Below are 15,362 nucleotides of genomic sequence, written 5' to 3' on the forward strand. Positions count from 1 at the left end.
AAAATATTTTAAAATAAATGATTAGGTTTGATGTTGGTATTTGGGAGACAAAAATTACATATAAATAAGTGTCTGTTGGAGAAAAATGGTATGTTTGGTTTTTATTTTGAGGTAATTTAATATATTTAAAAACAAATGATGTATGTTTGATGTTGGAATTTGGGAGACAAAAATTACTGTTTATGTCAAATCATGTCTTTTATATATATACATATATTCATATATAAATATTGTAGGTTTAATGTTGTATTTTTGGTCAAATTATATCTCTTTTATATTATATATACAATGTATATATACTATATATTGAAAATAAAAAAATAAAAAGATACACATATATGATGTAAAAAACACAAAAATAAATATTAGATGTATTTTATTTTCTCTCTAAAAATGCCAAAATATAAAATCAAACATAATCAAGATGTTTCTAACTGTCTTTGGAGGGGTTGCAAATGCAAAAAATTCTTTACCAAATTTTGTAATTTTAAAGACTCCCAATGTAGCAAGTAAGCGGCTCTCTGGTTAGCTCTACTAGTAGTAGGGACTTAAAGACCGGTTATTGCTCTTAACTTATAAATTTTTTTACGAGTTATTCCTACCATAAAAATAAAACTATTGCAAACAGCCTTCAGACAATAAGAAAATTGAAACCAAAATTTTGTAATATTTGTTGAGCCTATTACAGGATAAGCTTAAGGCACCAACGTTAATTGGGCCCTCAATAAAGCTGGGTCCAATTGAAAGAGGCTGTTTATTTTACTATGGTTCTCAGGAAGCCCAAAATTTACTATAATAACTCATGTAAGATTATTGCACATGACAAGTCCATTCTATAAAATAAAGAGAGCATTATACATCTACCACATGACAACATGATGCTAACATTAAGTTGATGAATTAATATAATATTGCATTATATTATTAGTAATAAAAAAATGGGTAAATTACGAACGGACATTCATAAAATTTATCATAATTATAAATAATTTTTTATTATTTAAAAATTACAAATAAGCTCTTGAAATTAAAATGGTTGTCTAACAAATAACCATTCGTGGCAGTCCATTAATTTTAGAAAAATATATATAGTTTTTTAAATAAGGATTCAATGCAATTTAGTCTCCTATGATACTGTAAATGTGCTAATTATCCTCCTATAAAAAAAATAGTAATTTATTTCCTATATTTTTTAAAATTAAGCATTGTAAATTACATTTTTTTTCTTTTAAATAACGATAGAATATTTATAATTATAATAAAAATTTTATAAAATTTCTTTATAATTTACCTTAAAAATACAAATTTGCTAGTGGTTATGTCTGTATTATTAGGGACATTATTGCTCATGGGATCCTCATAAGCTATAACAATGAATTTTGACAGCACATGGGTTTTTTTTTTTTATTTGCCAGTTGGTTTCGTTGACTCCAAAGGTTATTTTACACCGTTCCGTATTTAATTCTACATCATTCTTGATTCTACTTCGTCATCGAAATGACAAAAATATTAAAAAAAAATTATACTTTTTGTATTATGTATTATCCTAAGATATAATTAATTATTGGAAACTAATTGTGATGCAGAGAAGTTGCTGTGTGATTTTTAAGTTTTTTATTCTTAGCTCTTTAATAATTATACTCAATACTTTAAATTTAATTAAAACAGATAATACCTCATTTTATGGAGTTCTATGACATCCATGTGGCATGATTTGGTGTCATATGTAGAAATAAGACAAAGTCTCCATCACAAGTTCCTCGTTTGAAGACTAATGGTTCTGGCATGATTTCTGAATTGATTGTAAATGAGAAGTTTGCATATTTATAAGTCCCAAATCTTCTTCTTCGTACCAATGCATCATGCGTCCATCCAAAATCCCTTTTCTAGTAGTTGATAATGTTAGCATGCCTTTTGAACCGAATGCGGATGAGGAATGTACCCAACAATTAACCCTAAAATCTCATTTAGTGATGCGTCTTTCTAAAGATAAATTTATAAAACTCCAACCAAAATAAACAATACCTCATCCCCACATGGTCAAATCACATCACATGTTGCATTACATTTATGAAAATTTTTAATTCGGATCGGGTTTGGTCAGAAAAAAATTAATTATAAGGTAAGTGTAATACAATTATTGTCTGATTGATGTACAATTCAAGAAAAATGATTAATCATATGGCAAATAAAGATTACATAATACGATCAATTTAATTCTACTAAATCTTATTTGAGCAAAAATTTTGTCGCGCACTATAAAAAAACCCAGAATTTGTAATGGCTTTTTTGAAACGGCTAAGTCAAACGACTTTTTTTACGTATTTGTAACGGATTGAATGTGTTGACATCATGAAAGGGTTGATAGCAATTTAGTTTTCTTGTAATGGCCAAAGCCGTTGAAGAAGCCATTACAATTTTTTTGTATCCGTAAAGCTGTCACAAAATTACAATCGTTAGAAGTTGTAACGATTTTTGTAATAGTTTCTGAATTTAGGGGTGACCAACTTTTCACATTATGCTAGCCGTTAAAAAACACATTACATATATTTGGCTGTTATTATTTTTCTATGATTTTTGTAACGGTGTGTAATATTTGTAACAGACTGGAAAAAAAAAAGAGAAGCCGCGAACGCGAGAAATTATGCAATAAGATGGTGTTACAAAAATCGTGTGATTAGAAACTACTATTTTTTTACTAAATAGTATTACAAAAGCCGTTCCAGACACGAACATGACAGCGGCTATATTTTTTAACAGTTAGTTTTTAACGGCTATATTAGTTGTTATAGAAGCCGTTACAAAGGCCGGTATAAAATAGCTTATATAATTGTGTTGCAAGTTGTTCTTATTTCATTTCATTTTTTGTGAAATTCTTATTAACCACACACACTCTCAATATTATGATTTCCGTGCATATATACTTAATCAGGTAGATTATTACTTAATTTTTAAACCGTTAACTGTTAATCATCTTTTAAGTTGGTTGACCATGTAACGACGACTAATTTAATCATTTCGTGTAATTAATTAATTAATTGTTGTTTATTTATTTTAGTTTTATGATTTTTGATCTTGTATGTTATTTATTCTTAATTAGTGTAATGTAATATTTATAAATTTATAGATCGTCGAATTATATAATTATATATATACGTGTGAATATGCAGTGATATATATCCTCATGTTACGAGAATTGAGGAGATAGATATATCATAAGAAACCTTCCGAGGAGGGCATGTCTTACACTGAAATTTGAGGATGGGGTTAAGACTTCATAGAATGGGCCAAGTGTCAGAGTGGATAATATAGATGGAGACAAAATTAAGTGCCTTTGTCGGAAGTGCAAAAACACAAAGTTCAGAACACCCGATAATGTCAGTTATCACTTGTGTAAACGAGGGTTTATACCAGACTATAATAATTGGACTTCTCATGGTGAGGAGAGGGTGCAAGTGTACTTTGATGCTGTGACTGCCCCTCCAGTACCGGAGGAGCAAACCCCTACTGCTCATAAGGAGGGTAATTATTCACACTGGGGTGATGAATAATCGATGGATTGGACACAAAGAATGATTTTTTATGCAAATGGGCTGAGTTATTTTTAGGGGTGTCCATTTCGATTAACCAAACCGAACCGAACCGAATTTTCGATTTTGAAAAACCGAAAACCGAACCGAAGGTTCGGTTAAAACCAAACTGAAGTTCGATTTTTTCGGTTTTAAAATCGAAAAAAATCATTTTTTTTTTAAGCACAAGTTTACTTAGGCATTTCATCAAACACCTTCAAATCAATATTGTAAGTTAAATTTTTCATTTTCTTGTAAGAGTCTAAGATACCAAAGTAACCAAACCAGAAATCTTACCTGTCGTGACTCGGGTGAGATTGGTTTTGCACTTTTTCTGACTCAATCCTTAGATGGTCGCCGCCGGAGCCGGTGCCAAGGTGAATTTTTGTTTCAGTTTTTCGTTCTCAGTGAATCGCGAGTCGCGACAGTCGCCGGTGCAATGCTCTGAGTTTTCCTGTCGTTGTCCTCTCTTTTCTTTCTTCCTCTTTTCTGTTGTTCTCTTCTCTCTGTCTATAAGAGTTGTGAGACTCATGACTTCTTCACTCTTCAGAGTTCAGTACTTCAGTATTCTACTCTTCTCTTTTCTTTAGTCTTTAGTCTTTACTAAAGACTCTTTACTAATATAAATTATATAATATTAATATTATAATATATATATATAATTATATAATTTTTATATGTATAATTTTTTTTTAATTATTTACAGAATTTCGGTTTTCGGTTCGGTTCGGTCACCGAATTGGTGACCAAAAAACCGAACCGAAAATTCGGTTCGAACCGAATTTTCGGTTTCGGTTCGGTTCGGCCGGTTTTCGATTTTTTTGCACACCCCTAGTTATTTTTCTTTTTCTTACGATTGTGTGCCTGATGATTGTATGAGGTTCTGCCCTATTGATGTCGGTTCTAGTTCATATTATTATGATGGTGGCCCCTATGATTATGTGTCAGGATTGACAGACCATTTTTATGATGTAGTGCGTGTTGCCGACTAGCCATTATGAAACGGTTGCACCTAATCTCAATTGGCATCTATTGTTGTTGGTGGATATCAAGGCGTACGGTCATATTTCAAAGCGATCATTTGATTGAAAATCTCAGTAGGCTAATAAATATTGCCTCTCAGTCACACCCTGTTGAGAGATTATTACAGCACGAAAAAGTTGATAATAACAAATTCTTTGTATATGTTTGGACAATCCTAAACTTAAAGAGTTTCAAATCTTTTCATTTTTTAATTTAATCATCTATTATATCCATTAAACTTTGCCAAAACTATTTGACATGAGGGTTTGGAATTTAACAGCAATGTCTAGTTATATAATTAATGATTAAAATTGTTAATCCAAATGTTATAATCACTTTTCATAAAGTCAATCATTTCAAAATAAATTAAGCAATGTTGGGCAAAACAAGAAAGCTCATCTTCCCAAAAAGGCAATAAAATAAAATTGCCTAAATTAAGTGATTGTTCTCCTGACTATTTGTGTGTTTAAATATTGAACCTTCATTCAGGAAGAAAACTTCCTTTCTTAGCCCAAACCAAACAAATAAAATGGAAATATTCTCTTTCTCTTTCTCTCAAGAACAAACCTTCACAATTAGAGGAAAATATCTTTCAACAAGAGAAAGACTATCTGTAATTCTTGATAGTTAATAAATCATCATAAAATAAAAAAAAAATTGTCATTTTAAATAATAGTACGTACTTCTGTCAAAATAATAATAATAATAGTACGTACCTTGTACTTTACGTGTATACATAAATATATATCTTTCAGTTTACATGCAAAAGGGACACCTGTGGAAATACTAATAATTTAAAAAATCTCAAAAATTGCAATGCGGCCCTTGAACTTTAAAAAAATAGCACCCACACCCGGGATGTGAGAAGCCGCGAGCTTTTTTTTTTTTTTTTTAAATTTGGGGAGTAGCTTTTTTTTTTTTTTTTTTAAATTTGGGGAGTATCTACGTTTATTAATATTTTTTTAGTAAATTAATATAATAAGAGTAAAATTGAAAATTACAAACCTCCATTCGAGAATTATATAATTTTATCAAACATTAGAGATGTATTTATAATTTTTCAAATAATGAGAGTGCTCGTGACTATGTCAAACATTATGAAAGTTCGTAGTAATTTACCTATATTTTTATAAGGGGATAAAATATAAATAAATTCAGTATATATTTTTTTTTAAAAAAAGAAATAAAATTGAAATAGCATAAGGATCTCCCGACTCTGATCATGTCCGTTTCTTAACTTCAAGAAGTATAAGCAACGCAATCTTCTTCTACCTTATCCGGATAAATACGCTTTTGTTTTGTGAATTAAATCTCTTGGCATATATATAAATCATCGATGCTATTCACTTTTTATTTTATTTTATTCAAAGTAATGAATTATTATTTATTAAAATATTTTGATTATAATCAATCATAAATATCAATACCTAATAAAGACAATTATAACGATCATAGTCTGATAAATAATATCAGATAAATAAAATCTAAACAATACTTATTATGCAGTAGAACAACAATCCGCACATATAGTGGGATTCAAACCCATTACCTTTAAAGTCATTGAGTCTTAACTTCGTCAATCGAGCCTCATTTGCAATTATTCCGACTTAATTGCAAAAAAAGAAAAGAAAAAAAATTAGAACTATCTCCAGTCAGTTTCCTATTCGATGATTAAGTTAAACACACCTATTTATGTTCAAATTATGCCTTTTTTGACGGTCATTCACTCAATTGGTAAAAATCGATCACTTTCTATCAAATATTTTGTTTATTTAAATATGGTGATCTATTTTGATTTGTGACTGGGATTGACATCAAAATCATTTTTATTTTTCTTTTTGGTATTTGCAAAACAAATGACATGCCATTGATGCAAAAAATAAAAAATAAAAAAAAAATAAAAAAACAGGAGGAGTAAATCATGGGGTCTTAATTCAAAGAATCAAAATCAGACACAGCTCTAATTTTCAGAATTTAATTAAGAAAAAGATTTGTTGGTGAAATGTCATAATCTCAGAACGGTTACATGACGTATTTGCAAGAAAGTCCTCCAATTCGCTGTTTGTTTGTCTGAAGAAGGAAAGAGTAAGTAATAATTCACTTACCTTCCCCAAGGTAGGCAACTACCAAAGCCAACTAATATTACATGATTTTTACCATTTTTATAATATATAAATTATGCTTATTTTCGTATCTAAAAAAAAAAAAAGCACAACATTACGTGTGGAATAACAAACACTCCATGCATTCATAAAAATTAAAATATAAAAATGATAGTGATTAGGAATTAAGTAATATTTTTTTTAATTTCTAGTTTACATCGGATAGAGATAAATATAAATATTTTGCTTTGTGCATGTAAATAAAATTTAGAATTTAAATAGATAACCAGTGACATTACAGTTTTTTTTTAATAAAGTTGCCTGTGCATAGACGGAGGGTTTGGCATGGACGTCCTACCCGTTTATTAATGAAAGTTTTCAATAATCCCTATATATTATAAAAGCAAGTAAATAAGGAGTATTTACTCCCTACACATTAGAACAAAATCTAAAGCTAGAGAAAAGTATATCTAACTTAATGAAAGTAGCTAAAAGGCTATGAGGTTGAGGATTAGCAGATTCCATGAGATTGCAGGCACATTTTCCTAAGAAATTTGTGGGTTGATTAGCTTCCCGATATACATGAGCGAACTGGATGTTCATTTTCCTCTTAAGCATACGAATACTCGTAAGATTGAAATCGCCAATCCCCTCTCTCCGTTTGGATTATTCGAACGGTAGCATCCAACTCCATCCAAACATTACGGCACCCTTTCTCCCATGATAGATGCACACCTCGACCCAGAAGTCGTAGAAATTCACTATCAAGATCCCCCGCGAGTCACGTATGAGCCCCCCTGGCACCGGAAGGCCCAGGATTGCCTTTAGAGGCTCCGTCACAGTTCAACTTCCAAACTCCATACCAGGGAGGTAGCCAGCGACATAAAATTGGGTTTGCCGGTGAAGGGCTGTAAAAAAAATGAAGCCTATTCTTTTTGCCACCAAAAGGTCACCTCTCCAATTGCAATGTACCAGTTTGAATCCCTTAGCCTTGTAAAGTTTTCACAAATACGAATCAGTGACATTACAGTGTTTTTTACTCAAATCAGAACAATGTTTGTTTTGACAAAATTTACAAATGAAATAACACAAACGAGCACTACAGATCTAACTCCCCCATTGCCTTGTAAATATTAAATTATCGACTCTACACATTATATATAGATGTCATAATATTTTTTTTACTACATGATTAAAACGTCGATGATACCAAAACATAGAAATTATCTATAATCACAACGAAATCATGATATATAAATTATGAAACAATGAGAAAAAGAATCTAATTATATGGTATGCATTTAAAGAAACAATATTATAGACAGCTTGCACAAATATATTAGTAAACAGATACTGCAGTATTTGACTACAATGTCAACATGTCCCCGTTGCCTGGAAATATGTACGGAGATCACTATAACCCCGTGCACAGCCAGACAGACATGTACAAATTGCACATTCATCTTTTTGGGTGAAAACTTGAAAGCAAGATCATTTATAAAAGTCAAATCCTCGTCCCTTTTTTCAATTCTTATTTTTTATTTATTTTTGAAAACAAAAAACCATCAAAATCATGAAAATTCTTAAACAAATCATATTTCATATAACAAAATTAATTATAAAGTAAATGTAATATATTTGACATGTAATTGATTGATTTCTTTGAATTGTACACCACTCACAAAAAAAGTATTACAGTTGTCATATAATTTAAATAATTAAAGCCAGATCTGGATTAAATTTTCCAAAAAATCATCAACTCTTTCCATATAAAAAAAACAGCATCCCACATTCTCACTTCTGCAGACCGAGACAGCCTTTTTCTTTACATTCTGGGACTTGAACTCATTCTGCCTTTGAAAATGGAAAAGTCCCTTTTCGTTGTTTTCCTTCATTGTTCTGTATTATTATCGTTATCATTCTTGATTCCAGCTTTTCATGGTGGATCAATAGCCGAAGCTGTAAGAACAAAAGATGGATCAGAAGCCTGGGGTTACGTTGAAGTCAGGCCAAGTACGATTCATTTTCTTGATTTCCCAGAAATTATTACATTTTTTTTTCTGTTTCAGACACACAATATATATTATGAATTGTGAAATATTAACGTTGTTCTGTTTTTCTTTTTGGTGGGTTTTTCAGAAGCCCACATGTTTTGGTGGTATTACAGGAGTCCATACAGGAGTGAAGATCCAGGGAAGCCATGGCCTGTCATTCTTTGGCTCCAGGGTGGACCTGTCAGTGAATTTATTTAAAAATATCAGGACAAAGAATAATTTTGATGAGTGATTTTTGAGAATTTCTGCGAAAATCAGGGACTGAAATGCAATTTCTTGAATGACAGGGTGCTTCTGGAGTTGGGATTGGGAATTTTGAGGAGATAGGGCCTCTGGACACATATTTGAAGCCAAGAAACTCAACTTGGCTCAGAAAAGCTGATCTTCTCTTTGTGGTTAGTGCTGCTGACATTAATCTTAATCATTCTCAGTTTTTGGGGTTTTTAAGGATCAACGTTTGGTTTTTTGTGGGATAGGACAATCCAGTTGGCACAGGATACAGCTTTGTGGAGGAGCCGAATCTGGTGGTGAAAACTGATTATGAGGCTGCAGCTGATCTAACTACGCTTTTGATTGAAGTTTTCAACAGAAATGAGAGCCTCCAGAAAAGCCCTCTCTATATAGTAGCAGAGTCTTATGGAGGGAAATATGCTGTTACTCTTGGATTGTCAGCTCTCAGGGCCATTCAGGCTGGAAAACTCAAACTCAAGCTCGGAGGTAAGAAGAGGATAAAGAATGAAACTTGGATATATTAATGAGTGTTTATTCAAAAATATTTATAATTTCCTACATTTTATTAAATGTTTTGCCAAATAGTAAATTACAAACAGCTTTCTTAAAGTCTGTCCTAATACAAATATTTTTTATTATTTAAAAATTATAATTAATAATCGTTTAACAAATATGGACTGTCTAACATCTTATTTTTCTATTTAATTATAAGCACATTCTTTTAATGAAAATTATGTCCAAAAAATTCATACTAAAAATTTAAGTAACCAATAAACTGGGAAACACTGTGATTGCGTGCAGGAATTGCACTTGGGGACTCCTGGATTTCACCAGAAGACTTCGTGGTATTCCTTGAAATTCCACCTATAAATCAACATCTTTACAATTCCAGGGCACGAACCTTTTACATGATCAGTTTCACAGGTTTAATTTTATGCAGTTCTCATGGGGGCCTCTCCTGAAAGATGTTTCCAGGCTCGACAACAACGGCCTGGCCAAATCAAACAGGTCCATCCATGCACCCTAAATGTATACTTTCTGCAGAGGGTTTCGTCGGTGGCTAATACATTTATTTTCAGAAAAACAGTTTGGCGGAGCAGATAAAAGGGGAGCTTGATGCTGGTAAATATGTTGAGGCAACCGAGTCCTGGAATGAGCTCGAGGGTGTCATCACTTCCAGCAGTAATTCTGTGGTACGTACGTAAGCATTTCTTTCACCTTGCCCCTGTTTGTTTTTCCTCTCTGCGCGTTTGACTGTTAACACTACAAAAAAGAGAAGACTAGTAACCGAAAAATTAGGTGATATTTTGAATATTGTTTTCACATTTTATTATGTTGTCGTTATCATTATAAATGTGTTACTAATTACTTTATGCATAATTTTTATCACTAATAATTAGTAGTGATGAAATCTTATTCATTGTTATATACTATATATTTTTAATGACAACTTTAAATTGTCATGTAAAATTATTAGTGAAAAAGTATTACATAAAAATGTTAAAGTTGTCATAGACGTCATTTCCGCAGATTGCAAGACATACAACAAAACTTGTCTTAGAGAACAAGAACAAGAACAAGAACACAAAATGAGACACATGAATTTTATGTCTGTAGCGTATATGTCGCTAGGATACCTATAAAGTATATACAGCCACAGTTTTACCCTTGAATAACAAACTGTATATTCAAAATTATTAGTGAAAAGTGTAATAATTGATCAAAACTCCAGCGATTTCCATTCATGACAACGAAACTTTTTTCATGCAGGATTTCTATAATTTTCTGTTGGATTCAGGAATGGACCCTGTTTCCCTAACAGCTTCTGAGCTATCACGGCAGATTGCAAAGAGACGGTACTTGAGATATCTGAATTCCTTGAGGTCTTCTACTCCTGGTGGAGGTGGTGATCTTGATAGCCTCATGAATGGGGAGATCAAGAAGAAGCTGAAGATCATCCCAGATGACGTTCAGTAAGTAGTGCATTTTTACTCGAACAATCTCAGATGTTCTGCGAAAGTGTGCTCTTTCTCTTCATCAATCAATGACCGGCGTTGTGTTTGCAGATGGGGAGGGCAGTCCGATCTCGTTTTCACTGCACTAGAAGGAGATTTCATGAAGCCGAGGATCGATGAGGTAATAAGAGTTTTTATTTCATTTTAGTGTTACACAGTGGTGTCACATCAACACGCGTATGGTATACATTTCCATTTTCAAATTTCAATTAATTTAATTATATATTTTAATTTTCAAAAGAAACACGTGTCAACACACATTAACGTAACATCAAAGTATGATAAAAGATTTTAGAATTTGTTTCACAGAACATCCAGACATTGTAAGTGGATGTGCATAAAGGACAAGTGCCAACTTGCTCTACTCATTGTGTGTACTTGGTTGACTATATTGTGGTAGGTTGATGAGCTGCTTGCAAGAGGAGTCAATGTGACTGTATATAATGGTCAAGTAAGAATTTATTACTTTTGTACTCCTTCCACTGTTCTGCACCAATCTTCCATCATCAATACAAAAATTACTTCAACTTAGTCCCACTATGCATCAATCTTTTGATGTAATAAAATTATGCAAATATGTTAATTTGCACCTTAAATGGCTTCTTAAACATAATTTAATTTGAATTGATTGACTTATTGTAGCTCGACGTCATTTGCTCGACCAAGGGAACTGAAGCGTGGGTCGAAAAGCTCAAGTAAGATAAACTTAATAATCGTCGTTTTATTTATTTATTTTAGTTATTTGTAAATAATTCTACTGAGGATTAGTACGTATAATTAAAATTATGTTCTCCCTTACTCTAAAATTATAAAAAAAGAATTGCGGTTTGAAGAATTTTCAGTTACCCTCTTTTGCAAACACAAAATTAACAATTACGTTGCCCCTATATTTTCTAAAAAGAAAATATCAACTCGGTCGGATTTCTAAAGATTACCATATGTTTAAATGAAATGAGGATGTTTTGGTAATTTTAAAAGCTGGAGATATATAAATTTTAGTTACGTTAAAAAGTGTCATTGTAATTAGTTTTTTATTTTTTAATACAAAACTCATCCATAAGATGAGAACATTTGATCCCATCAGGTAATGGATTATGCATTTTTATGTGCATATAATGTACAAACCTCCATTTTTTTAAAATAAAATTTAAAGATTTAAAAAAGACCGTTGTAATTAATTCTTTTAGTTTTGACAATTTTCGTGCATAAAATGTTTGGTCCCATTAGCTAATGAATTATGCATTATCTTTTATCTACATTTGATTCGACGTGCATACATAACGTACAAATATCCATTTCTCTAAAATAGTATTAGAAAATATCAATTTAAAAACGGTCATGGAAATAATAATAATAATTTTGAACATAGCTCGTGCATCTGATGTGTGCATTTCGTCCCATTATATATTTTTATGTGCATATAATGTACGAAACTCCATATCTCTAGAACGACATTAAACACATATCAACTTATATATCTCAAATAATGTCCGGACCAGGTGGGATGGGCTGAAAAGTTTCTTGAGCATGGATAGAACCCCAATCTATTGTGGGGACTCAAAAATGACAAAGGGCTTCACCAAATCATACAGAAATTTCAATTTCTACTGGATTCTTGGAGCTGGCCACTTTGTAAGTCTAATTTCTCCACCTTATTTATAATAAATGTTTACAAATTATGATCAATGGCCCTCCAGTCCCTTTACCCATTAATCAAGATTAACCTACATAATCTTGTCATTATAAAGATAAAATAAAATAAAAATACACATAGTAAAGGTGTACATTGATTGTTAGTTTTAGTAGTAGTCCGACTTGTTACTTACGGCAAATTATATTTTATTATCCTAACTATGCTTATTTTTATACTTTGTCGAGAGATTAATATGTTTCATGATGTATTATTAACTGAATATTTTTCTTAATTTTTGTGTATGTATATAATCTTTTGGCAGTAAACTACTTAATTAAAAATAACAAATTCAAAATTTGACTAAAACATTTCTTAATTTCTATATTCTAATCATAAATTTTGTGTCATTGATTTTCACCTGGTGAAGAATGATGATCATAAAGAATAAAACTAGACACATTTTAAACAGAGGAAGCCCACTGTCGGTACAAGTACAACTTTACAACACCTAGAAGCGTCTACCATTCCTACTTCATAGGCACAACACCTATAGCCTGCATTGCATGTGGATTGTGAATGTTTAACACTAATAAATGACCAAAATGATTCAACGTTAATCAAACTTCATTAGACAACTAGAGCCATAAATAATAGGGATAATTACACGTCATTTTTATAAAATTTAGTATAATTACATATAAATTTTTATAACTTAAAAAATTATATTTATTATTTTTTATATTTATTTTCATTTGAAAAATATATCTATCCATTAGTTAAAAAATCGCCTGAGACCAAACCTGTATTTATAGAGGGTATCCCCCTTTGGCACGATTCTGCACGTTTCCTTTAATCTCGGGATGAGTGGATAGGAGTTGTTAAGATAAGTCATAATCCGATCTTATCTTCAACTATTCTGGTTGAGGGAAGTATGTTTTCGAACTGAGAGGATTCTTTATTGTTGAGGAGGAGTCCTTTTGCTTCAGGAATCTGGGTGACACAATCAAGTATATATAAAATAAACATGATTTGACAATGAACATTGACTTTTATTTTCCCAAACACAATATCAAACATACAACACTTATTTTAAATTATCTTTAGAAATAAATCCAAACATATTCACTAACTCTAGTAATTTGACGTTTTTAAATGTATGTTATTATTATTTTTAATAATTGAATTGAGCTCCACTATCGAGCTTGAAAATCTATCAAACGAAAATTTAAATTTAAATTTAAACGATTAAATTAATGAATCAAACTCAAACTAAATACCAATCTTAAATTGAATATCAAGCAAATTTGATTTTTATTAGCTCAACCTATATTCTAGAGTTCTATATTTATGGAAAAACAAAACAAAAAGATAAAGATATGCTATATATCTTAGACTTGATTTATTTTGCTGTGAATTTGCAGGTGCCTGTGGACCAGCCGTGTGTGGCACTAAGCATGATAGGTAGTATAACTCAGTCTCCTGTTCAATCAAAATTCATAAGCCATTAATTACAATTATTTTTTTTCTAATAATACACAAAATAATTGAATTTGCAACAAGCAATGCTAATAACCAGTTTGCAAATGTAAAGATTTTATAGCAATAATTGTTTCATGCAGCGATAGTTATTTTATTTTCATGTTAGAATTTTTGCCTTTTTCCTCTTTCTCTTATTTTCCTTTTACTTAAGGTACTATGAATTTTCGAATGTAAGGATCTTCCAGTATGAAGTTATTTCCAGACGAAATGTTCATTTACTGTGCATTTAATTTTAATTTAAACCGTATTAAAATTTATGCATGGGAACTACTTATCAAAAATTAAATTTTTGAAATTTTGAGAAGAAAAGTAAATGAGAATGTTATCATCTGCAATAGCCAAAGAGAATATATTAATTTTAATATGAGAAAAACCACATAATGTTTTAAATAAATTTCCCCTCTTAACACTAGAAAAAATATGATTTTTCACTATGGTTTATTATTATAGTAATAAGAAAAAAGTCGTGCCAAATACAAATCAATCACAGTTTCGTAATGGTCATTAGCCGTTGTTTTTGCAAGTGTGGCCAAAATCATGGCTAATATTAATTAATTGTGGTAAAAATTAAATATTTATTTTGATTTATTTAACCGTGATTAATAGTATTTATTTATCACACCTTTTAAATTATGGTCATTTATAATGTAGCGAAAACTCAATATTTTTAAAGGGCGAGGTGCATTAGTAAGTAATAGAAAAAAAAGGAAATCAAGAACTGAGTCTTATTCCTAAAGTGAGACTTAACATAAATTACATATAAAAATAGAATAAGAATTATCCTCAGCCCATATTCAATTCAAGATGGACTCGCAGCGCAGTTGAATCTAAACAATATATTTCATTTGAAACAATAATTACATTATTATTCAATATCTTATATAGTCAAACAATAACTACATTTATAAGAATTATCCTCTTATAAAAAAATTGCAATTTACTTTCTTATTAAAATACAACAATATACTCCCTATATTTTTTAAAATATAATAATTCTTCGCCCTAAATACATGGAATTACAATATTATATGAAAATAAATAGCATTAAACTCATTTTATTTTTCATTAACTATACAATGCAAATGGAGAGGGCATATACATACAACCAAAACCTTCCAATATCTAAAGGATAAATTAATTTTTGAATCCAAGTACAATTATCATAGATGATCATAGGACTGACCCACTGGACGCAC

At 30.8% G+C, this 15,362-nt stretch overlaps 1 protein-coding gene across 1 annotated transcript; it reads left to right on the forward strand.

Annotated features, from left to right (window-relative positions):
* Positions 8,462-14,367, forward strand: LOC105170767 (serine carboxypeptidase-like 51). Its single transcript, XM_011091674.2, has 13 exons — positions 8,462-8,707; positions 8,834-8,928; positions 9,036-9,143; positions 9,225-9,465; positions 9,781-9,824; positions 9,920-9,987; positions 10,067-10,172; positions 10,750-10,952; positions 11,046-11,115; positions 11,395-11,445; positions 11,637-11,689; positions 12,494-12,626; positions 14,049-14,367. Exons 1-13 carry the CDS (start codon positions 8,557-8,559, stop codon positions 14,133-14,135), a joined length of 1,410 nt encoding a protein of 469 aa, XP_011089976.1. The 5' UTR covers positions 8,462-8,556; the 3' UTR covers positions 14,136-14,367.

The sequence above is a fragment of the Sesamum indicum genome, linkage group LG9, assembly GCF_000512975.1.
Source record: "Sesamum indicum cultivar Zhongzhi No. 13 linkage group LG9, S_indicum_v1.0, whole genome shotgun sequence".
Lineage (NCBI taxonomy): Eukaryota > Viridiplantae > Streptophyta > Magnoliopsida > Lamiales > Pedaliaceae > Sesamum > Sesamum indicum.